At 38.7% G+C, this 26,490-nt stretch overlaps 1 protein-coding gene across 1 annotated transcript in view; it reads left to right on the top strand.

Annotated features, from left to right (window-relative positions):
* Positions 1-26,490, top strand: part of KYNU (kynureninase) — an 82,388-nt gene that overhangs the window by 23,707 nt on the left and 32,191 nt on the right. The window contains 7 exon segments of the mRNA XM_030580628.1: positions 1,109-1,191; positions 8,880-8,941; positions 11,090-11,161; positions 12,359-12,433; positions 13,843-13,989; positions 21,370-21,468; positions 21,824-21,897. Of these exon segments, the coding sequence (XP_030436488.1) occupies positions 1,109-1,191; positions 8,880-8,941; positions 11,090-11,161; positions 12,359-12,433; positions 13,843-13,989; positions 21,370-21,468; positions 21,824-21,897 (612 nt within the window).

The raw sequence follows: 26,490 nt of genomic DNA, 5'->3' as shown, positions 1-26,490 counted from the left end.
ATTAAACATTTGCAATTTTGCATGTATAGATTTATAAGTACATTGGTTACCTTACAAAGTTATCTTTTTGCAGTGTAGCAGAGATGACTTCAAACAATTTAGTTCAGATTCAGATGTACATTCCAAATACTACAGGTATTTGGTTTGGTCCCCATAAAAAGAGGAATCATTTTCAAAATACAATTTAGAAATACCAGACACCTCTCAAATTCAATGGACATTTGCATCTGGGGTTCTATGGCTCTCAATATTTTTTTAGAGGGAAGAAAGGAAATGTCCGGAGCAGGTTCACCCCTGAATATACAGCATACACATACATGTCATTTTGTGCAATATGGTGAATTCAAGTGGGCAAAGCTTTTTCTATTCAAGGAGGCTGTAAATCATCTCTGACAAGGATTGCTGTTACCTAACAGCAAGGAAACCCTCCTGTTCTTCCTCCTCCACCCTACGTAGCCCCCCTTCGATGTAAATGCTGCTTTTGGGCTAGATTGTGGCTTATGCTATGCAGCCATAAAGCATCCCTTACTCTTCTGCGCTGGCTACCAGAATTGTTGTTAGCAGTGCAGGTAGGAAAGCAGCATTGCAGAGTCAGTAGTCCCCTTCCCTCACATGTGTGTGGAGTTGGTGGGCAGGGATGGGAAGTGCCTGCTCCAATGCACCAGCCAGCACAACTATGCCAGGTATGGCTGGTACGGATTACTTCTCTTCTCCACACACACACACAGCAAGCCCCACCAAGTTCCCATCTTGTACCCAGTCTGCTCCTGAGACTGTGCAATTATGTGCTGCCCATTTATACAGTGCTTATGACAAAGGTGTAATCTAGCCCTTTGTGGTTTTCTAAACAAGATATACATTTTGGGGTTTATTTGTTTGTTTATTGGTTAAAATTATGAATTAGATGTTTTCCAGTCTTTCAAACCCCTCTTAGATGTCAGTAAATTCATTGTTGGTGACTCTATTTGTTACGAGCTCATGTGGTTTAATAAGTGTACTGTGTTCAGATTATACAAGCCCCATAGTGAGTTGGAATGAGTTAGTGTTGTTAGCAATGTGCCAAAGGGAACAGAATACATTTTCATCATTTGTTTCTCTTCCTTTTCAGAGGTGTTCATGGTCATTTCAGTGGTAAACACCCATGGGCTTTAGGAGACGAGTGCATCGTGGAGCTTATGGCTGATATTGTGGGTATGTGTGAGCCAGAAAGAGAACTGTTTTTAAATAAGCGTAATATGTTGTCTTGTGGTGGAGAACCCAGAAACTTTACATCCGAAACTTAATTCTCAGCACTTTGTTTCACAGAAGTCTTCCTGACTGCTCAGTACATGGAGTTCCACTTATTTTAAGGTCTATATGTGGTTTAGGAGATGGATGAGGATGATAATATATGACCCTGTGTATATCATAAAATTAATTGCAGTGAAGGCTTCTGGGATCATCATAAACCACTTGCTCTTATAGATGAAGCCAAAGCCCTTAAAGGGCAGTGAACAACACTTCATTTCTCTTTTAAAGGGAGAGTCAGAGTGAAACAATGATAATTCCTTTGGTTTTAAAGCAAATGATTGTTGTCTAGATGTTTCCTGCTTTTCCCCCTTGTCTTGCCTATGTGCTCAGTGTCCAACTGATTGCCATATTTGGGATTGGCAAGGAATTTTCCCCCCAGGGTCAATTGGCAGAGACTCTTGATTTTTTTTCACCTACCTTTGCAGCATGGGTCATGGGTCACTTGATGGTTTAAACTAGAGTAAATGGTGGATTCTCTGTAAATTTAAGTCTTTTAAATCAGGATTTGAAGACTTCAGTAACTCATCTTATGGGTCTATTTCAGGAGTGGGTTGGTAAGGTTCAGTGGGAGCGATGTGCAGGAGTTCAGACTAGATGATCATGATGGTCCCTTCTGGCCTTACAGTCTACGACTCTGTGATCTAGCATGAAACCCTGCCCCATGTTAAGAGTTTATCTCATCAGCATGGGGGCAGAACCAGCTGCCAAAAAAGAGAAGATTTGACTGGCATCTCTTGTGAGCACCAATCCCCTCATTGCACCCCTCTAAAGAATCTGCCAGGCTGAAAAATGAGTACACCTGGTTACTCTACCGTTAATGTGGTGGTAGCCATATTGGTGCCTGGATACTAAAAAGACAAGGTGAATGAGGTAATATCTTTTATTGTGTCAACTTTCTGCTGATGAAAGACAGGCTTTCAAGTTACACGGAGCTCTTCTTCAGGTCTGTCAAAGTTACTCAATGTCATAGCTAAATATGAAGTGGAAAAGATTTTTTAGCATAAGTAGTTAACACACGTTCTCAGAGACCACTCATGGTGAATTGTCCCTTTAAAACCTTTGCAGTCATAGGACAAAAAAGAAAGTGGGGTTAGTGAGTTACCGATTGTTGTAATAAACCATAAATCTAGTGTCTTTGTTAACACCATGATTTTTAGTGTCTAACGAAGTTAGAAATCTAAGCTCCCAGGCTCACTTTTTGAAAGTGTTGTGCAGGTTTCCTTTGAGTTCAAGGACTGAGAAGTCAGATATGGACTGATCATTTTGTGAAAAGTATTCAATGATATGGCTGATATGGTGTTTTTGTCTTTTATCATTTTTGTGTGTGAGTTCATTCAAGAGTATAATGATAGTTATTGTTTGGGGGCATTTGTTTCACTTGATGAAGTACACCGCGTGTTGTGATAGGCATATGTAGGGCTCATGGATCTTGAAAGGTGTGTTCTGAGGGATATTGATCACCATAGCTGCAGGTTTTGCATCTGTCATGGCAGGGTCTGGTGCCACTTTGAGTTGGTCAGTGTGGTTTGTGAGGAGCTTGCTTCTGACAATGAGCTTGGAGAGGTTGAAGCATTGTTTGAAGGCCAGATGAGGGGGTTCAGGAAAGATTTATTTCAGAATGTGGTCCCCATCGAGTATGGGTTGTAACTGTTTAATAGTACCCTGTATGGGTTCCAGTGTGCGGTGATAGGTGACAAGGGGTCTGTGTGTGTGTGTCTGTGTGTTTGGAGGGGTTGGGTTTGGAGGAATTTGGTGATGTGTTTGGGATGAATATCTGAGTTGTCTTGTAGATATTTGAAGCAGGCAGAAATGCTATCATTGTGAGGAATATTGGTATATAGGGAGGTGACATCCATGATAGCAAGGATTGTGTTCTGAGGGAGGTTGTTAATATTGTAGAGTTTCTGGAGAATGTCAGTTGAATCCTGGAGGTACCAGGCCATCTGTGTGGAGAGTGAGTTGAGGATGGTTTTTATACATCCTGATATTTCTTAAGTGAGAGTGCTCTGGCCAGATATGATGGCTCTGCCTGGGTTCGCTTGTCTGTACATCTTGGGGAAACATGTTGAAGGTCCCTGGGGTGGGTTTGTGGGGGATAAGGTTGTACAGTTTCTTCTGGAGTTGTTTGGGGAAGGATTTGGTGATATTGTTAAAATTTCTGGGTGAATTGTATGTGAGGATCGTCTTTGAGTTCTCTATAGTGGACGATGTCAGAGCTTTTGGTTGGAGTCCTCAATGTAGTTATCACAATTGAGAACTATGATGACATCCCCTTTGTTTGCTGATATAATAGTTGAATTTCAAGGACTGCATAACTGCCCTCTTGGCAGTGGAGAGATTGTGGTGGATGTGATATTTAAGGATTTCAGTCTTTTTTTTTTCCTGAAGCAATCAATATAATGATAAAGTGTATGGTTTCATCCACTGTGGGGTATCCAATGAGGTTATTCTTTTTTCTGATGACTGTTGGTACAGACACGGTAGTTGTGGTAATGTGGTCATTGTTGTGAAATAATTCTTTGAGGTGGAGTCAGCAAAACAATTCTTCAAATTCTTCATGTTAGTTTGGTATCAGGTTCTGGAGCAAAAGTTCAGTTGCTTGGAGATCAAAGGTAATTCAACTACAGTTAAATGTAGTCTTGATAAATTGATTATATGGGGCATCCTTTGGAGTCAATCAAGCAAGCACTACGCTCTGGAATGAACTGGCTCATAAAAATAAGACAAAAAAACCATATCAAACATGGATGAATACTTATCACAAAATGATCTCTCAATATCCTATTCTATCTATCCTTTCGGTCTTCATCCTCAAAGGAAACCTATGCAACACATTCAAAAGATTAACCCATTTTTAATTTTTAAATTTTAAATTTTTAATTTTGCTAGACACTAAAAATAATGGTCTGAATAAAGACACTGTGATTGATCTGTCTCCCACAGTCACAAGTTTCTTCCCGCTGGTCAACATTTACTATTCTGGTGCTATGTAGCTGTTATGGGAGGTCACGTTCAAGGAGAGAAATGTAATGTCAGGTAGCTAGCACCGATTCCATTCAGAGCTTTGAAAGTCAAGACTGAAACCTTGAACAGCACATGAACTGCACATCTGAATGCTGTGACCATTTTGTGCCACTTACAAGATGACAATACAGCCCCCTACATAGAACCGCCCTCAGCTACCCAGGGCAGAGATGCTTTGCAACTTCTGCACTGCCTCCACATAAGCTCTGGCATAGGAGGCGCTCCAGAGGTAGACTGAAGTGGGAGCACACATAGTCAAGGCAGACCTGCACTCTGATTTTTCCACTGCCACAAGCTCTGTATGAGTCATGGCTGCAGGAGGTGCAAGTTACAGTGATGCTGCCCCAGCCTTTGTTTGTTGCTTGTATTACAGTAGCACCTAAGAGCCCTAGTCATAGACCCCCACTATATTAGGCACTGTACAAACACCAAACAAAAGTCCCTGCCCCAAAGAGTTTACAATCTAAGTATAAGACAAGAGACAACAAATGGATACCGACAGTTCAACAGGAGTATAAAGAAACAACGAGACAGTATTAGCCCACATGTTGGGTTGTGGTCTCAGTGCACCAGCCTGTACCTTGTCTCCCAACAGCACACAATAGGAGAGGTACATGCATCCTCTGCTCAGACCGTGTGCTAGCACTGATGCAGGGATGAATCTAGCTGCAAATGTTAAGTGCCAGGCAGAAAGTAGGGAATTGGAGTGATGTGTTCTGTGTTGCAGATCTGTCAGACTTCTGCATTCTGAATTTCACCATAAAACCAATATATTTTAAAATACTAGTTTAACGAAAGAAAATATGCACAGTTTGAAGAGAATTGTTGAGTAGGAAATTTAAATCTTTGTGTAGCTTCCATCTTATTTCTGCTGTCGCCAATCTCCCTGCTCACCCCTTTTCTTTTAGAGATAATATATCTTCTAAACATTTCTTCCAGTCTTTCACCAGAGTCTGAAAGTTTTTAAGTTGTTACACCTTTATCCATTTTAAGCAGCGTGAACCATGAATAAAGGTCAACACACGATTAACCTGCATTTGTTGTGTTTTCAGTTCTTCAGTGGGCAGGATTCTGTAGCCCTGTTGAACTCTATGGCAGTTAAGGTTCATTATGTACCCTTGTTCTCTCTTTTTCCCCCAAGGTTATATAACTGAGCTGTAAAAATGTGGTCTGAGTTGGAATTTGGCATTAAGATAATCAGCCCAGCATGATTTTATTTGTGGGAAATTTCCTCAGAACTAATTTGCAGAATCTAAATGATTATTTCTTTGAAAAGGATCAAATTAAGATAATAAGAACTCCCTCAAATAATGGATGAATCGTCAACTATCTAGACTGGTAATGTCTCCATAATATGGACTGATTATTTCAGGCTCTTTTTTTTCTTACGTAACAATGAAAAAGCAAAGCAAATAAATATGAACAACACTGTATTAAAATGTTCTCCTCCAATGTGGTATTTACAGTTAAGCTTTCTCCCCAGCAACATGCAATGCTAAGTATATCAATGTGTGTCAAGGAAAGAGGAAGGCTGAATTCTGACTTTTTCCTTTAGTAGGTTTAATGTGAAGACATAAACAGAATTTTAACACCTTTTGGTAGTGAATATTTACCATGTTATAGGGGAGGAAGAATTGTCATAGCTTATTCTGAGAAGCAGTAAGTATATGTTGTCTAGTGGGATTTATTCAGGAATGGACTAAAGACTGTAAAGATTTTCTTTTGTCCATTTAAAGGTTTATAGCTCTATAACACTTTGCTTATTAAATGTGCACACATATTCTTTTAAAATGAAAGTTACAATGGTAAATATATTGTGAAATGCAGAGTCGAGGTCACTAGATGTCAAAGCTCTTTTCTTTTCTTAAGCCAAATGGCGGAACAGGGAAACTGTAATCTTGGCTTTTCCTACTATACTTTATAAAAACATTACAATCTTGGCAGGATCATCTTCTGATGAAATCAGACTAACTGTATTGCTGTTGTTGTACAATGTGCTCAGGCAGGTCTCTGTTGAGAAAAGACTGAGCACTGAGCAGATTGGTAGTGACTCTGAGTGATAAACTGTTTTCAGGATTGGGGCATTTAGCCTTTTCCAATCATTGCACAAAGTGTTTTTTACTTATTCTGGTGAGAACCAGACTCCGTTTGCCAGGGGTGCTGGAATGATTTTTACAGTAGGGGTGCTGAGAGCCATTGAACCAAACTGTAAACCCTGCATATAATGGAAACCACAACAAGCCAGGAGGTATAGCAGCACCCCTACACCCTTGGTTCCATCACCTATGCCTGTTGCAGTCACGGAGGCGGGGGGGGGGGAACTGGCAATGGTTGCCTAACACAATCAGAATTATTTCCAGTGTTGTAGCAAGGATGGTGTATTACAAACACTGCTTCCTTTCATTAAAAAAAGATTTATCAAGTAGAATATATAGGGGGTTATTCTACCTCAGTGATATGATACAAAGATAGGAGATAGCAATGGCAAATATAGTTTTGTCTCTTGAATGCTGAATCTTTGAGTATAAAAATAGGTTAATTGGATCATACAAGGGTTGTTTCTTAACTACAATGCAGGTTAAAAAGGATTCCAATAGCTTGGATGAGGCTTGTTTTTTGTGGCCATGAAATTCAATAAAAGAAAGCTTTAAATTTTAAATAAATAAATTACAAGAGACCAAGACTTATGTGATAAATAGTGTGTCACATTTAATTTGGGATGTTGGCATGCAGTCAACCATTTTTGTTCATGCACTGAACAGTGCAACAAGGCACAGGCAGAGAAAAGATAGTTTTAGCTCCGCTGTAGCCCTAGTTAAAAGGGGCTCTGTGTGCTTATGGAGATGGGGAGGTAGGGGCAGTGGACCCATCACTTCATGGTGCCACCCCTTTTTCAGCCCCCATGTTTCTATATAGAAATTAAGGATGCAATTAATGCATCTCAGAGCTGCACTAACTCCCTTCTGCAGCTGCAATTGAACAGCCATGTAGCAGCTTGGCAGCTGCAGGAGCCTGCTGCCAAGAGAAAGAAAGGGTAGTCAAGAAGTGTAAGTTGGCGGGGGGGTGGAGTAGTTTCATACCTATAGATGACCAGGTTTGATGTGCTCATTGCCAACAAACTTCATAGGGCTTCAAACCGTTGCCCACCGAGTCTGGAAAGTCCATGTGAGGAATTCTTCAGGAGATCTCCTGACTCTTTAGAATCTTGTCACAGTTTCCTCTCTCTTGAACAATGGCAGCTTGAATGACACACAAAAGGAGCAACTGAAGACCTATTTACATTATAAGCTCTTCAGGGCAGGGATCATCTAATACTGTACTTGTACCCTGGCTAGCACAATGGGTTCCCACTCTTGATTGGTCCTTCGGCACTACTGTAATAATTATGACGGATTAATGACAAAACAGTAAATCATCCTAGACAGCATAGTGCTTTGCCGTTCATCCAGTAGTAGCAAATAAGGCAAATAAATACAGAGGTTTTGGGGCAATAAATTCATGTCGTTTCCAAACCCACTGGCCATAAACCATTCTACTTCAGGCCCATTCACAAGTACTATAATTTTCCTATACCAGAGCAGTGACAATCCCAACAGAACAGTTCTCTGGAGCCCAATGGATGGCAGAATCATGGTGCAGGGTCCTTCTTATCTGCTTCTCCTCTTTGTGTGTGTGTTCACTCTCCCCTTCAAGCATTAGTTCTCTCTTGTTCTTGTATGGCTTCTCCTTAAACCTACTCCGCAGCTGTAGAGATTATCAGGGAACCCAGACAAGCCCATCTTCCAGCAAAAGGGACTTGGCAAAGTGTTAATTCATCTCTAGGGTTTACAGATAGCTGTAATTCTTTGCAACAAAAAGACATGAAACCAAAGCCAGGAACTGGTAATTTTTCATGTTTAAGCTCTGCCCTGTATAACATATAGCCCCTCATCCTGCCTAAACCCTCCACAGCAGCTGATAGGAGTTTGAGAATTGGTTCATAAATAAGCAGTTAGAACAATATTGGAAAAATCTGTTAGTTGTGCCTGAGGTTCCTATTAGCCTCCATATATCTATATAGTTATCTCAAAGCTATGCACTAAAAGCTGAATTCAAAAGCTTGACTGTGGATAATAATTATATTTTGCAAAAATCTTGTTTTTTTATTTAAGGATGCATTTTAGCTTGGCATTATATACTAACTACTTAAAAAATAGATGATTTTCCTTAAATATATTTTTGTTTAGAGATATTTGTTTAGAGATGTACTTATGGCAAACATACACTGTTGTTGAATTTGGCTAAGGTATTAATGATAACAATAAATCAGCTGGTGGTTTGCTGGGAAATGAAGCTGTTTCATTATCTCTTAATGGCTATATCAAACCTGAAAAACACATATTTTTTGTCAACTGATCCAGTGAGTCAGACAGGAGAACTTTTTATTTCAGTAGGATGACACATCAAACACTCCTTCTAGTCTTTTGAGAAACATTGACCAAAAACCATGCCTTTGCTTTTTACATCTTTTTACCAAACTTTACACAGAGTGAAAAGAGAGAAAATTCTGTGTTATTACTTTTCAGGTGCTCGAAAGGAAGAAGTAGCCTTAATGAATGGCCTGACTGTTAATCTGCATCTCCAGATGGTAAATTCATTCTTTTTTCCTCCAATATTTACTAAATTTGATATTGTCAAATTAACTTTAGTCCATATATCTTGAATTTGAAAAGATTTTAAGTCTTCATTTATGTTAATTAAAATATTTCGTGGAGGTTCCTACAAGAAAGCACTGGACAATGATCTCGATGCCTTTTTCACAAGACTTGAGGGTCTTGCTGAGTGCTCTGACCTATGTATTGGCATATACAGTACCTTGCTCAGCCCATAGGAAACACAAAGCACAGAAGCTAGGCAGAAAAGCTTTTTTCACAAACATTTTAAGGACAAGTCTGATCTTTTCTCATGTACACTATAAAACAATGACTAAAGAGCATTCAAGACTCTTGTACAGGACATACATGTGCAAATACCTATTATTTATTTTTTGGGGAGAAATGGAGGTGTTAATAATTTCTCTGCAATTTAATGAAAATACATCGTATATGGGCTCAGCTTGTGAAGGACTATAATATATAAATATAACTAAAGCCCTACCAAATTCACAGTCCATTTTGGTCAACTTCACAGTCATAGGATTTTAAAGATAGTAAATTTCATTATTTCAGATATTTAAATCTGAATTTTCATGGTGTAATCGTTGGAATCCTGACTCGAAAAGGAGTTGTGGGGGAGAGGGTTGCAATGATATTGTAAGGGGGTTCGATACAGGTACCGTTACTTCTGCACTGCAGCTGTGGGCAATGCTGCCTTCAGAAATGGGCAGGTGGAGAGTAGTGGCTGCTGGCCACGAGCCCAGCTCTGAAGGCAGAGTTACTGCCAGCAGCAGTGCAGAATTAAGGATGACATGGTATAGTGTTGCCACCCTTACTTCTGCAGTGCTGCATACAGTGCTGGGCCCCCATTAAGCAGCCACCACTCTCTGACCACCCAGCTCTGAATGCAGCAGTGCAGAAGTAAGGTTGGCCTGGTATGGTATTGCCATGCTTACTTCTGCGCTGCTGCTGGCAGGGTGTTGCCTTCATAGCTGGGCACCTGGCCAGCAACTGCTGCTCTCCGGCCACTCAGCTCTGAAGGCAGCACAGAAGTAAGGGCGACCCTCCTGCAGCTCCCTTTTGAATTAGGACCCCCAATTTGAGAAACTCTGGTCTCCCTCTGAAATGTGTATAGTATAGAGTTAAAGCAGACAAAAGACCAAATTTCATGGAGGGAGACCAAATTTCATGGTTGGTGACTCATTGTTCATGGCTGTGAATTTGGTAGGGCCCTAAATATAACACCAGGTAAATAATCTTTTCACTGTTCAGTATGGAATTATTAAGCTGGCTTCATTAGGGTCAGATCACTTCACAGTTCCCCCAAGTTCTGTGCACAATCCCAGAGCTCCCACTTTTTCTGTCAGTGTGGATCCCACATTATGTGAGGGGGTAGAAAGTGGATGGGCTATAGTTAGTGGGTTTGGCTACAAACAGAGCATAGGTAGGTAAATGACATTCAGCTTGGGTCTGTATTATACATTTTGTGGTGCATCACCTTGGAAATCTCTCTGTTAGGGAGATGCAGGTGATGCAGTGATCCAGAGCTGGTGCACAGACAATCTCTGCATGAATGGCCTAGGTTTCTACTGATTGTCTAGGTTTGGAGGTAGACCCTACAACCTTCATCACAATATGATGGCAGCAAACACCACCCCCATCACCAGAGGATGATATGGGAACTTTGCGGAAAGCTCTGCACTCCCTCTGCAGGCTTTTCTATAGAAGAGAATAATCTGGATCTTGGTGATTCAAGCAGGGGAATGGAAAATCAGGATTCCTGTGTTTTAGTTCTGTCTCTGCCAGTGATTTGCTTGTATGACCTTGGCCAAATCATGTGGGGTGTAATTCTGGCCTCACTGAAGTCAGTGAGAATCTTGCCATTATCTTAAAAAAGATAGGGATTTCACCCTTAAACTCTCCGTGGCCATATTTACAAATCTGTAAAATGGATACAATGTTATAAAAGTTTTCTACATCAAAGAGTATTGTAAAGACTAAATATTTTCAAGTGCTCTGGGATTATTTTGACATGCTCTACAAAAATGCAAATTGTTTGTATTTTTCTTAAATTACACATGAGGAACAATTCTTTAGTCTTGGCTTAGATAAATGTTTCAACATATCATTTTTTTTAACAGTTATCTTTTTTTAGCCCTACTCCAAGTCGTTATAAAATTCTTCTAGAAGCCAAAGCCTTTCCCTCCGACCATGTAAGAAATTCATATTTCTATTATTAATCATATTTTGGAAAGAGTATCAGTAGCCTGATTTGAATATTTATTAGCTAATCTTATCCAAGTACCATTACAATAAAAATAAAAACTATCAGATGCTTTTGAGCTCAGCATGTTTTACAGATTGTAGTTTTATTCCTTTTGCTCAAATAAAAATGCTACAAGATGAAAAGATTGAATGGGTACATTGATTTATTAGTCTTTTTAAAGACATTGAACAAACTGCTGGCCTAAATCAACTGAAGTTGTAGCTGTTTTATTAATTCATGTTGTTGTTTTACTTTATGGAAACCAAATCAATAGAAAACTCACAACATTAACACTTGTATTTCCCCAGACAGAGATGGAAATACTTGTTTTTTAGCATTTTAAATTACTAATTCAAACATAATTTGTGTGCTATGAAATAGGAAACAATAGTTTATGTGTCACAGTTTACAGCAAATTACTCTTTGAGTTTGTGGCCCAGTGCTACTTACTCATCAATTCAGTAAACTCTTGGAAATTGATAAGAAATTTTATCTTTAAGGCACATTAAAATTACTCCAAATATCACTCATAGGATTATTTGTAACAAAGATAGCTACACGGATGCATGAAGTTCAGATTGCCTTTATTCTAGGCTACAAAACTCAACAGTTACATTTGCCTTTGTTCACTATAACTTCATTTGTGCACACTCTGTGCCCTCTATTTATGTTCCTTTGACACCCCAATAATAAGCTTTACAACTGCCCTCACCTCAGACCACTGTACTACGATTAACTGTCAATATCACAGTATTTCTGTTTGACTATATTTGACATTACCCCCCCAAATATTATCAATACAGTATCTTTAGTGATAAAACCATTGGCTGAGGTATTCAAAGCTGTCTTGGAGATATAGACATTTGGTGGGATTATTAATAGTTGTGCCTATGAGCCCAAGTCATGGACTACGACCCGATTGTGTGGGTTAAATGCTGTTCAGGCACAGAACAAAAGACAGTCCCTACTCCAAAGAGCCTTGGCTCACTGAAGTCAATAGGAATTTTGGCCCATTGAATTTAATGGGGCCAGGATTTCATCCACTAATTTAATGAAAGATGTGTGTAGATTTGATCTAAAAATCTCAGCCATTTCTTTTAAAATCTCTGTTTTGCTAAATTGTGCTACGTTAATTCTTTTTCAGTATGCTGTTGAGTCTCAGCTTCAGCTTCACGGACTTGATGTGGAGAAATGCATGCTCATGATACAGCCACGCAAGGTTTGTGAGAGATATAAATGTCAGAACTCTTCTATTCTTGTTAAAACTGGCTATATATGCTTAGTTAGCATTGGCTATACATGTGTAGTTAGTACAAGAATGGAGGTGTTGTCCCCCAAATTCTTTAGCATCTGTTGTCATTTGTTATGTACATGCATCTCTTCTATTTCTATTCATGTGCCTAGAATTTTCAGATAAACTTATCAATGGCCACTAATTGTCTATTCTGTTGATTTCCATACATTTCTGACTTTAAGTATCAATATTATCTGTGTTGTCTGACTTAAATTGCTGGATTTATCTCTTAGGAAGAAAATAATCTTTCAAAACAGTTATTTTATAGTACATTTTCTGATTGCCATAACATAATAGGTTCCTAAAAGAATGCAAAATTCAGAAGCATCAGCATGTAGCTTCCCTATAGTTTTCTGTCTTAAAAAATTGCCATAAAGACAACATACTGTATCTTTATTATCACAACCTAAGGAAAGAGTCTTTTTCAAGAAATATTTAATTCAGATTATTTAGAGAGATTGCATTACCATCTCTTCTCAGCATTAAGAACTTTGCCACCTAACTATAATATGGATGTTGAACATTGGATTCTAAAATCTGAGTAATCTCATGAGGAGAGAGAGCCTACTCCTGAATCCTTGATAGGTGTTCAAAGATTGTTAAGATAATAGCAGTTACTTCCAATTTAGCAAATTTTACCCAAGCTCTTTGCAGTAGCAAATTTAATTTCATTCTGAGTTTTCACTGCCAAGGTGATCCCTAGACAGTGGGTTTTTTATGTGCTACTTTGTGGGAAGAAATGTGGGGGGAAGGAGATGGAAAATCTTACTACATAGGATAAAAATTAGATTTTTCTGTTGAAATTTCTTTATATTTAATGACTTCAGATTTGGGATTTTTTTGGTACTTCTGATTATGTCAGATGTACCATTTTTTTAAATATAAATATGGCAGATTTAGAATAGCTTCCTGTGGGAAACGAAGTGTACTGAAAAATAAGGGTGAGACCTGATAGGCAGCTTTTAAGACTTTTGGGTGTCACTATTTTTAAATGCCATATAAAAATCATGATGTATTCTGTTTGCACCAAGATCTTTTTATATTGTAAATTAAAACTGTCTGAAATATTGAGAGGAGTGAAGCACGTTGGAAAGCAAAACAAATGTTTTTAGGAATCTACCACTTAGAAAATAAGTTGCTAATTTTTAATTTTTTGAAGTAACCTACTCAAAGGCTATTTCCTGTATTTGTAGATCATTGCTGTGCTAGGATACGCTTTTGATCTCCCAATGCACGCAGCACAGCACATAGTAAAATATAGATTGCGAAATAAGAAATGACAGTTTCATTACTGCCAGGGTAGATGTAAAACATCTGCTTTAACTTTATTTTAGGGGGAGGAGACCTTGAGAATTGAAGATATCCTTGACATAATTGAGAAGGAAGGGGACTCTGTTGCTGTAATTTTGCTGAGCGGAGTGCAGTACTACACAGGACAGCTGTTTGACATCCCCAGAATAACAAAGGCTGGCCAAGAAAAGGTAGAATTGTTTCAGGACTACTTCTCTAAAATCGGTTTAAAATAATCCACCCTCCCCCACCCAATGAACTGGACAGGTATGTGACATATAGGGGGTCTATTTAAATCACTCTGAAGATTTATAGAAACGCATAATCATATTCTTGCATTTCCCCTAGAAATCTTATTGGGTGAGTTAAAAAAATCTACATAAAGGCTATTATTCTTTATTAAATTCTGCAGGGCTCTTAAGAGTTCTAAATGGGGAAGGAAATGATCATCCCAAGCTCTTCAAAACCTACAAAACTGTGCATTAGACTGCTATATTTAAACAGAATTTAGCTATGTTCTCTTTCTTTTCACCCACTCACTGGCAACTGCTATCACAGCATTTTGCCTCCAGTCAGTCGGGCAAGGTGAGTTCCTTGTGGAGCTGACAGCTTCTGACTCAGCTGATTAGTTAACAGGAGACAGGCAGGATACTGAGTATATCACCTTCATGAAATGACTGGTTTTCAATACAATGATTCAGACTTGGAAACTTGCAGCCAGTGCACTAGAGACTTACTGTGAATTCTTTTAACTGTCTTGATTGCCTCCAGAATGCAGGGGAAGGTAGAGTCTTAATTAAGTTTTCTTATTCACAAGACATCAGCAGACTTATCAGGAGGCACATTTTTTATTGGATATATCTTATCTGACCTAAGATACTCAAGGAATTAAAATACTGTATGTTACTGGATTCCTACAAACCTGCAGTGTAGCTGTATCTGAACAGTTAACCCTTTTGAGGCTTCAGTCCTGATCATATCAGGGCTTCCATTTGTTGTTATACATTCTGTTTCTCCTCTGCTGAGCCCCTTGGGCACAAATGCAGCTCCACAAATTAGCTAAAGAGACCATGGGATGCAAACATTGTTCAGTGGGTGCTCAATCTAATTTTTCTAAATGCAACATAAAGCTGCTTTCCCTTGTGCCAGAAACTGCAAGGGAGGACAGGCAATGGTAACTGCATCTGCCCCTTGCCAGGCTTAAAGCTGGCATTGCACTGGCTTGGGTGAATTTAGGTCTGCACATTTTAGAGCCACATAGATCTAGTAATTATGTTTTTAAACCATCTTCCTTGAGGATCACCTAGTCCCTTGCTAACTCTAATGAATCAAGCTTCAAAACACTATCTTTTGATTAAAGGGAAGGATAGTCTGATAGAAAGAGGATGTAGACAAATGCTAGTGTACTGTATCAATTCATAAAAGAAGGTTATACTGGGGGCAATGAAAGCATTCACTCACTGGAAAGCTGGAGTTAAGCGCATCAGGCCCTATGTGTTTAGGTACGCATGTTGTATGTTTTCAATATTAGGAAAATTAGTCATACATTCTGTACTATGTTTAAGCTTTTCTGGGATTGGTATCTCAGTGTTATCTGAGGCAACTACTGGTGGTGACTAGAGAAAAAGTAAACTCTGTAGAATAGGCAAAGCAAGATGAAGGTGACTCTGCCTGTAATGGGTCTTAGACACAGGAAAAACTATAGTCCTCAAATCAGAATGAGAAAAGTTCTTGAGAGCATTATGGGTGCTCTATGACCTTGGCAAGTCATGTCCATGTTGCCCATCTCTTAATGGAACAGCAATGTTGTCATAAACAGATAGCTAAGGGTTAATATTCTTTTACCGGTAAAGGGTTAACACAGGGAACCAAACACCTGACCAGAGGACCAATCAGGAAACAAAACTTTTTCAAATCTGGGTGGAGGTAAGTTTTGGATGTGAGTTCTTTGTTCTTTGTCTTGGTTCGATGACCCTCTCGGCTCTGAGAATGATCTTTCTATCTCCAGGCTTTCTAATCTTCTGTTTCCAAGTTGTAAGTACAAGGATAGTAAGACAGTAGGTTTATATTGTTTTTTTGTATTTACATGTGTGTAATTGCTGGAATGTGTTAAATTGTATTCTTTTTGAATAAGGCTGTTTATTCATTTTTTCTTTTAAGCAATTGACCCTGTATATTGTCACCTTGATACAGAGACCATTATATATATATATATTTATATATATTTTTTTTTATATAAAGCTTTCTTTTTAAGACCTGTTTAAGTGTTTTTCACTGGTTAAGGCTAAGAAACGAAGGGAGGGGGAAAATCTCTTTGTGTTAGATTTACTAAGCCTGACTTTGCATACCCTCTGGGTGAGGGGAGAGAGAAATTGATCTCTTGGTACTTGTGTTTCAAGGACTTGAAGCAGGGAATCTCCGAAAGTACCCAGGGCGGGGAAATCTGGGAGGAGGTAAAGAGGGAGAAGGGAAGTGGGTTATTTCCCTTTGTGGTGAGACTCAGGGCATCTGAGTCTTGGGGGTTCCCCAGGGAAGGGTTTGGGGAGACCAGAGTGAGCCAGACACTGGAATGCTGGCTGGTGGCAGCGATATCAGATCCGAGCTGGTAATTAAGTTGAGAGGTTTCATGCTAACTTCTCATGTTCTGAACTCTAAGGTTCAGATCTGAGTAGAACAGTTATGACAAATGTACCTAGCTCATTGGGGTATTTATAAGCGTTAGGACGAAATCCTGTCCCTTCATAAGGTCAGAATTTCACCCTTGGTTTTTCAGAAAATCCTGATATTCTTTGAGGAAAGGCAATTTAAGTAGTATATTATATGTTAGTATATTACTTTAGGAGCTAGAGGTGTGTGTACAGTAAGGTGTACAGACCACAATGTCCCCATTACAGCTTATTGGTGGATTTATGTGTATGTATATCTAAGTCACACGTTTTATTACATCTATGCGATAGAAATACTTTAGAGGACAGTGAATTTCCTGCAATCATCCATCCCATTAGCATCAAGAATTGGAAGCCAAATACAGTCTCTTCTGTCTTCAAATCTACAAAGCTTTGATGATTCCAAATAAAGGTGGAATGAGACATGTATCAGTTGAGCACCTCCTTCCCTTGAGGAGCCAACTTCCATTGAAAGTCAAGCGCTTTAACCCCTTTGATGCAGTAATGTTCAGGACCTGGGGAGGGTGGATTCAGGATCCTAAATTTACTGAAAACTCATGCAACACAAAGGTGCAGTTCCAAGCACTATTCATGTGTTGCTGGTCAGGGAGACCTTAAAAGCATGACAAGAAATTTTAGTCATTCAAAGACCCTTTTAGGTACTGCCTTCTGCAATGTCTAAATACTATACATTTATACAAAGTCAACAAACTCTTCTACTTCAGTCAACAAAGTCAACAAACTCTTCTATTCTCAGGCACCCGAAATATTGAAGACATTTACTTCAGCAATTTCTAGTGTGTGGTCTGTGGAGAGTTCATAGGTGACATGGGTATTGACAGAACTGGTTTGAAGCTGCTTCCACAAGTTTCCAGGCTTCTCCTTACAAAGAAGATTTGAGAAACCTTTAAAAGCAACTGGAAACCGAGGGGATTCAGACTAGCTGTGTATATTAGGGGCCACTGTTACATGAGAGAAGGGTACATGAGCTATCCCCCTAGACCAGAGCCACAAAGGAGAGAAAAATTTCCAGGAGAAAAGGGAACCAAGACCTTGTCTACTCAGGAAAGTTGCACCATTTTACCTAAGGGTGTGACTTTAAACCAATTTAGTTTAACTAGTGCAAATCCCTGTGTGAACACTCTTATTTTGATTTAAATCAGCCCTATTTTGGTTTAGTTGAATTCAATTAGAAATCAGTGTAAATTAATCTGAAATGTACTGCTCTTAAACCTTGTGTAGACAAGGCCTAAGTGGCAGGGAAGAGGAGAAGATGGCATGCACATTTGATCAGCAGGGGTAGGAAGAAGTGTATACAAAAGAGGGCGAGATTAACTGAAGAGCTAAATTAGGTATTTTTATTCTTTTTATAAAAAGCAACAATCCATTTTTCTTATATAAGATGGTTAAAATACATGATTAATTTGCCAATATTGCTTTATCATATAAGCTCTTGATGTAACTGACAGTGATAACTAGAAAAACTATCCTGAGCTGACCTCATCCTCATCCCTATCCCCATCCCCTGAAGGCATCATCAGCCCTCCATTTCAGCAGTTAGTGACATTTAGGCAAGGAAGACTTGCAGTATCACATCACACTAATGCTCTGTACTTTCCATGGCTACCCATTCAACTTCTTACCCACATCTTTCTGCCCCTTTTGGAGATGATGAAACTGTTAGTGGCTAGAATTAAACTCTTAAGGGCCAGTTGCAAAACTTTACAAAAGGAAGTTGTAATCTTTGGGATGCCAAAATAGACTGGAATGAGCTGTAATCATCTCTTGTTCAGATCAGAATGCAAGACTCACTGCCCTGATGACTAATACACCAGCACATCTCATGAACAGAAAGTAAAGTAGGGAGAACAGAAGAGAAAAGAGGGAAGGAAATGTAGAATGAAAATTTAAAGTGTGATAAGAGAGAAAGGAAATAAATATAATTTGTAAAACAACCCACTAAGTATTGTTGTCAAATAATGTAGCAGAGGGAAATGTTCTTCACAGAAAGTCTTTAAAAATCTTTTAAAGATGGAGTTTAAATGGTACACCACAATGATTGCCCTAAAACTGCTTAAACAGAGATTTCAGATGCAAGTTCAGAAAGGTCTGAAAAAGTGTTTTAAGAACACTGAGGTCAATTATTTATGAATTAAATTACTGATTTCCTTTTGAATTTTTTGAAATTAATTTTCTAAATTCTCTGCTTAAACTAAGATTCCTCCCAGAGTGAAAACTCTGAACACAGACAGCTTCATTAAGACATTAAATATTAAATGAACTAAATTAAGCTTGAAAAATCACCTCAAGCTATTTTTCCATCTTCGGTCTCTCGGATAAATGAAAATGACTACATATTGTGCCAAGGTCTCCTCAGCAGGGTGTAGGCAGTGGCAGGTATAGCATTACTTTCCTTTTTTTCATCTTTGCTTTTAGGGGCTAACTCTCTAATTTCCTGAACCACTTAAGAAATGGGCAACTTCTAGGAAACTTTAACTTCCAAGTTCACTTTTGTATAATAAATTATGTAATAAAAATACTGTGCCTCTAGCCCTCTGTGTACACCGTGTACACTATTTTTAATCTCTCTAGTCCCAGTAGGAAATGCTTTAAAATGCTTCATCTTCATTTCTCTTCCTGACTTCCTTTCTAAACTATCCCAGCTGTGCTTGAGTGAAGCTGTCAATTCTTTCTCTCCAAATATCATTGACCATGCTGAGCTGCTACCTGCCAGTTACCAGCAACTACCCAGACACTTTCCAACAATGCCTTTCAGAAGTTGAAATAAAGATGAGGATGCAGTGGGGACCACATATCCCTCTTCTCTGCCAAAAGCAGATGGAGAGCTCCACATGGTCTCTGTAAGCAACATTTCCACACAGCTCCCCTCCCTGCACAGTTGGTGCAGTGAGAGCTCTTTCAGTTTGATTTAATTGCCATTTAAAATTGCTATAGAGAGAGTCTTACTGTTCACATAACTGTGCCACACATCAAGTAGGGAAGCATGATCATCCTCAGTTCAGAAATGGCAGCTTGAGGTAAAGGGAAATGAAACTTGCCCAAGGTCATACAGGAAATCCGTTGTCACTGAATTCAGATCTTCAAGGTACCACTCTGGTGCCTTAACCACAAGACGATCCATCCTTGTAAGGAGTCGTGTGCTACCTCACTGAACTTATTCTTTACAATATGAAGTACCTAAAGAAGAGCTCTATGTAATTCAAAAGCTTGTCTCTTTCATCAAAAGAAGTTGGTCCAATAAAAGATATTACTTCACTCACCTTGTATCTTGAATATCCTGGGACCAACACATCTACAACAACAAAGATATGGCGGACATTTTAAACTACAGGCTTTCTTTGTTCTCTTCTTTTTGCTTTTAAAGTTGCTTTTGTAGAAAGCTGGCATGTTCTTTGGGCATGGCTATGCCCAATAATCCTGATTTTGACTGGAACCAATGAGAATCTAGTGAAAGATCTTCAGATGAGCTATAGTTCAGGGCATGTCTACACTCAGAAAATTTAAAATGAATCAACAAAAGCTGCAAAGTTAATGTGCAATAAACCCTCTGTGGACTCTCATTTAGAAGTAAAAGTGAAGGCTGCATAACTTCAGAATGAGAGCATTCATGGAGGTGTTTAATGCACATTAACTTCACTTCTGTAGTTGACTCATCTTAAATATCCTGAATGTTCCTGTGTAGACAAGTTCTTGCTGTGTGAAGGCTAGAATGCTTATCAAACCAAACCTGAACTCTGTCCCTATTTCAGTTCCCCCATCATTAATATTTATATTGAGTAAGTGATGAGGTGCTGGCAGTTCATCCCATCATTTTGAGAGAATTTTACAGCTACACAAATCCATTAGCAGCTTCATTAGAATTAGCGTGTCACACTTTTGTATATGCTGTTTCATTCAGTTAGCTAAACAGTTTTTTAAGAAGGGATTAAGTTCACGAAAGTATTCTTTTAATAATTTAGCTGAGATGCCTTTTGTACAAGAGACAGGAAAAGAGAGTTTTAAAAAATCCTTTGTTTTATTACAGGCTTAGATGTATTAAAGTCCATGCTCTCTCTCTCATTCCTACCATGCCACTTGTAAAAAGTCTGTGTCTTTAGAGGAAAATGTAAAATAGTATTAACTTGTAGTCCATGCACAAAATATGCTATTACTTTTTCTTCACTTTAATTGGGTAGCATGATAGTACAAGTTTTAGATAACTCTTTTAATTTAAAAACGCTGCCATCTAGTGGTGGTTTTGTGTATAAAACAACGTTTTGTTTCAGGCTCCTTCCTTATTCCAAACTTTCAGTTCCCTAGATATGGCCATTCTAGAACCTTTACAGGAAGTAGAGGGAGGAGTGGGTGTGTTAGTATATTGTAAGGACAAGTACAATAAAATTTAAAATGCGTGGTACTGTATATGATGCTGCGTCACCTGTTACAAAATTCTAAGGGATAGATTTCTATAAATGCTAAGTTCCCAAAATTGCAAAGGCAATGGGAGCTTCAAACATTTAGCAGCTCTGAAAATCAGACCCTTACTGTGTGTATAAAAAATGTATCCTTGTCGCTGCAGCTTGTCAAAACATGTCTCTTAAATAAAATTTTTTATTTGTTATTAATATTTTTTCACGTACCATCACAGTGTTACAGTAGATCAAATTTGTGGGTCTAAAATTGCATCCTTGAATAGAAGCCCATAAAATTATTCATTTGAGGATGGATACACACACACACATATTGTACACAACTTGTGTCTATCACCAAAACAAACAGATATGAGTTGATGATGCTATGATATGGGGAGCAGATGTGCACAACTATAAATTTATCTTTTTGCAGAGTCACTTTTATGGTGATTATCCTTTTAGGGAGTCTATTAAAGTCCTCTCTTTCCTTTAGGGTTGCTATGTTGGCTTTGACCTGGCTCATGCTGCTGGTAATATAGAACTGCATTTACATGACTGGGGCGTAGATTTTGCCTGTTGGTGTTCCTACAAGGTGAGAGTTGCTCTAGCATTTGAGAATGTTTTTAATAATTATGTATCAGTGAACAATGGGAAAAGACAGTCAGGCCCCTTGGACCAAAACTCAAACAGAAGCTTTGTCTAAGGTGTAAATGCACATATCTTGGGTATGGTGGTTTTTAAGACAAATCTGATGAAATTAAATATTTAACAATATATATTTTCAACAAGCTCACCACTTTAATACAATAGATGAGGCCAAAGAGCTTCAGCTAAAAGCCTTATTGAAATTGTATAATCATCCTGGCTTTATGGAGGGAGGATGAGGGAATGCTGCATGTGAGAAATAGTGAGAGCAAAATGTATACGTATTAATATATTCTTTACAGTATTTAAATTCTGGAGCTGGGGGCCTGGCTGGTGCCTACATTCATGAGAAACATTCCCAGACTATAAAACCAGCGTAAGTATTTCTACATGTCGAAGAAAGCCTACAGGGGTGTTGTACAGTTTAAATGGGAAAACACTTCTCTCTTTCTCTGTCAAAATACACTATTGCCTTTGTGACACTGCTGATTTATTCCACTGTCTGACTGAGGATAAGGTTTTAGAGGGTCAGCTTCCAGGTCCAGCGAGGGCTGGAGTTCTCGTTCAACAATATTAGAACTTCATAAGATTCTCTTCTGAGATTTTGGCCTCAAATACTGAAAGTCTTCTGAGCTCAATATCTTGAGGGTAGGAAATCACAAGTATAGTTTATTCTTGTGAGAATTCCCACAGTTTTGGACTAGGGTGACCAGATGTCCTGATTTTATAGAGAGAGTCCCAATATTTGAGACTTTCTTATATAGGCACCTATTACCCCCCACCTCTCTCCCGATTTTTCACATTTGCTGGCTGTTCACCCTATTTTGGACTGGTGTCTCCTGGTTAAAGGAGCTGTTCTCTTAAGATTCATTTGAAACAGAGAGCACTTAGGGAGGGGTCAGAATTAGGGATATTTATCAACAATCCTCATTCCCAAACTTGAGGGAATTCAATTGTACAGTTCCTATTTTGGACCTTGTCTTGTATAAGTAGGTACTTATAGTTGAAGCTAGAACAGTATGCAACATCTAATAATTTTGCCTTTTCTCCTTCCCAAAAAAGAAAATGGATGAATGTGACCACATCTGAAAAAAAAAAAACTAAAAGTTGCTTTTTTTTCCCCCTCAGAGGGGATAGGAATAGAGCTGTGTACATCTTGGCAGTTTTGCTTCACAAAGGTTCATGAGATTTTTTTTTTTTTTGTATTTCAATCCATTTGGTTTTCACCCCTTGACTTTTGCTTTCAGTTTGTGGTTAGAATGAATCAGTTTTATGCGGGCAAATCAACCAAGTAGCATCCAAGTTTCAAACCTTAGAGTTTTTAAGCCAACATAGGCTGGGTTTAAATGCCTAGTCAAGCCAATATGTACTTTCAGAAGTAATCCCACTGACATGAATGGGATTAGAGAGACTGGGTGGCTGAGGTAGTAACTGTTATTGGATCCATGTCTCTTAGTGAAAGAGACAAGCTTTCAATCTTACCCAGAGCTCTTCTGCAGCTCTGTGTAAGCTCAAAAGCTTGTCTCTTTCACCAACAGAAATTGGTCCAATAAAAGATATGACCTAACCCACCATCTGTCTAATATCCTGGGACCAGCATGGGTATAACTCTGCAAACTTGAATGAGATTATTCATGTGAAGAAGGGTTATCTGGGTCAGCAAGTGGTTTACCAAGGTCATGGGCTTAGGTCACAATGCTACAATGAGCTCCACATGTACAGCTCCTGATGTCTGTATGGAGCCCCACTGAAATCAGTGAAGTGTGGGGTTCTATCTGCTTAGAGTTCATTGCAGGATCAGAAGCCTGTTTAAAAACAAACATCCAACCCATAACGCGAAACCAAGAAAAATCCATGTGGATTTGTTTTCTTGCATCTCTCATATGGAATTGCTTAACTCTTCTGTTTTACCCTAAATTATAAATAGTAGTGTATAAAGGGTGTTGAAATTAAAAGTGTATATGCAGGGATATTTCAGATTACATTACAGAAAGTAAGTGCTCACGCTTGCCCTAAAATGGATTGTGATTTCTAGTTTTTGTTGACTGAAGGTTTTTTTTAACTGGCAATTTCTCTTTTCAGCTATACTCTCAATACTGGCTAATACAAGTTCAGGCAACAGTTAATTAACCTCATTTTATGCTAAACTGGTGACTGAGAATTGTAGTAAATTATAATAGTTTTAAACTCCATTAATACATACATGTACACATCCTAAATAGGTCCTCTGCATGTAAACCTGAAATCAGAGTCCAATAAATCTAATAAGAGGAAACGGTTATAACATTAAAAATAAGTAACCCTAATTGTGTCTAAAAGACAGTTTAATGTAAAGAGAATACATCACATTTTCTTTTAAAATTTAAACACTGAATACCTTTCTTGGACCTGAAGAAGAGCTTTGTCTAAGCTCAAAAGCTTGTCCTTTCCCCCAACAGAAGTTGGTCCAATAAAAGATCTCACCCTTTTCAGTCTCCCTTTTAAAGTTAGACTTAAAAAAAAAAAAAAAAGAAAGAAACCCAAACAGAAAAACAAAACAAAAAACGCAACTTAGTCTGTGGTTGGTGAACAAAATCAAAGACTGTTTTAGCTCTGACTAATAGTTCTCTAATAGTGGCATGTTTTTATTATAATATCTACTTTTATAGCTAGGAAGCATTACATGAAAATCTGTTTTCTCAAAGACTTTATAATTCATATAAAGCTATAGTCTCTGAACAGAGTTTGGCTGCATACAAAGAAGTACTTGTTAAAAATGTTACATAGATGCTGTCGTATATTTTAAAAATAGTCAGATTGTGATTTTTTTAAATACATCAACAAGTGTAAACACTTCTTTTCTGATGTAACACCTGGAGAAATTGCTGGTACTTTTTTATTTTAGCTGAGACAAGGAAAACTAAATAAATCTAGTTTCAAAGAGAAATAATATTATTGTAACCAGTTGCATTACATTATGTGCAGCTCCTAGATTGTCTAGACTTCTAATAGATAACACAATAATGCTGCTTGGTTCTTGGAATCATCGCAACGCCTTACAACAGAACTCACTGTAGGGCGTACAGCCATTTATAAGCTGATCATCACAGGTTTTATTTGCTTGAGGCAAACACCAACAAGACTGGATGCTCTTCTGAACTGTTCCACCAAGTACTTCTCCCCCATTTTTGGTCTCCAATCTTTCTTTCTTCCTCATTACTATTTTCCTTGAACTACTTGCTCTTTGTCCTCTCTGTATAAGTTCCTTCTCCTTCACTCAAAAGATTAAATCATCTGCTCCAAAAGATGCACCTTCTGTTCCCTGCTCCTTAACCTCCTAGTAGGCTTTCAGGTCTAAAAAAAGACATACAAACTATCTAGCCCATCTCTGCACTTTTCCATCGCTCTAGGCCTGGTCACCTTTTTATGGTCCTTGTGGAGTTTTCCCAACAAAACATACAGAATAGCCATCTCTTATTGCTGTTGTGTTCAAGAGCACTCTTAGGCTCTGCCCAGTCAGATACACACAATGCACTCTGGAGCTAATGTGGCCAGGCCTGCTGGATCCTACAAGGATCTGCAAGCCTGTTTAAGGTGGGTGAGAGAAGAAAGGGGTCAGGATCTCACTGGGGGCAGGGCTGGCTCCTGGCACCAGCAAAGGAAGCAGGTGCTTGGGGCGGCCAATGGAAAGGGGCAGCCCATCTGGGTCTTCCGTGGCAATTCAGCGGCAGGTCCCTGAGTCCCTCTCGAAGTGAAGGATCCACCGCTGAATTGCTGCTGAAGAATGAAGCGGCACAATACAGCTGCTGCTGAAGTGCCGCCAATCACGGCTTTATCTCCTCCTCCCCCTCCCCGCTTCGCCACTTGGGGCGGCAAAAAAGTTGGAGCCGGCCCTGATCGGGGCGAGATGTTGGGAACACAAGAGAGGAAAGGGACTTTGTGATGAGCCTTCTAGAGACAAAGTGGGAGTTGTGATTTACATTTCGGGGTGTGTATGAAAAAGACACTTAGGGGATTGGATCCTTTTCCTCAGCTTTTAAAACTTTGGTAAATGCACCAGCTTGACTTTGTAGAATGGGCTAAGATTAGAATTTGTTACTGAACCAGTTTCCCCATATGTAGTCATTAAGTCCTGTACTATGCGGAGGTAAATGAACATTTTAAAGTACAAATATATCTATGTGTTACAGACCTTTCCAACCTGTGATGCAGTTAAGAGATTTCTGCTATATACATTGGAGATGGCGCTGAAGCCAAACTCTGGGTCTAAGCACCACAGAACTTTGAAGTTCAGATCAAGATCTTGATCTGGACTTGGAGGCGAGGCCCTATCTTTATCTCTATAACAGGCTAGAATCAGAATTAAGGATCAGAGGCCTAAATCCAGACAAATTTTAGAAATGTAGAACAACAGGATAGTGAAAAAATTAAGAATAGAATATGATCCTTAGCCTTCAGATGTAATTTTTTGTTGGGACCTTAATAGCCAAGGTGTATACTGAGACTTGAAGATCAAATTGTTTGTTGTTTATATGTCCTAGTTACATTCTTTTCCCCCTCCTACATCACCCAGCCATTTCAGCTTTCCAAATAAAGCAGTGAGACAAAAGAGAATTTGTCTATGTCAAAGTGTTCAACTTTATAGCTGATTTAAATGCAGAACAATTTGCTGTATGCTATACAATCAAATAGAGTGGAATTTAACTGCTATTGAAGTTGCAGATTTTATGCTGTATCTAAAAAGTCTTTAATCGTCATTTGAATCAAGGATGACACCCAGTGGCCAAACAAGTTCATTCAAACACACAAGCCCCGAATATCTTTTCATTTATTTATCTTTCAGCCACCCCTGAAGTAGGTAATTAAATTCCAATCCAGTTTATCTGTGTCATTTAAATGATTTGACAGGTTGTTTTTAACCCATGGCCAATATTATGTAAACCACTTTAACTAACCATATTGATTTCTTTAACTTTTCTCATCCTTCATA

The sequence above is a fragment of the Gopherus evgoodei genome, chromosome 11 (genome assembly GCF_007399415.2).
Source record: "Gopherus evgoodei ecotype Sinaloan lineage chromosome 11, rGopEvg1_v1.p, whole genome shotgun sequence".
Taxonomy (NCBI): domain Eukaryota; kingdom Metazoa; phylum Chordata; order Testudines; family Testudinidae; genus Gopherus; species Gopherus evgoodei.
This window is presented reverse-complemented; position numbering and strand designations above follow the sequence as displayed.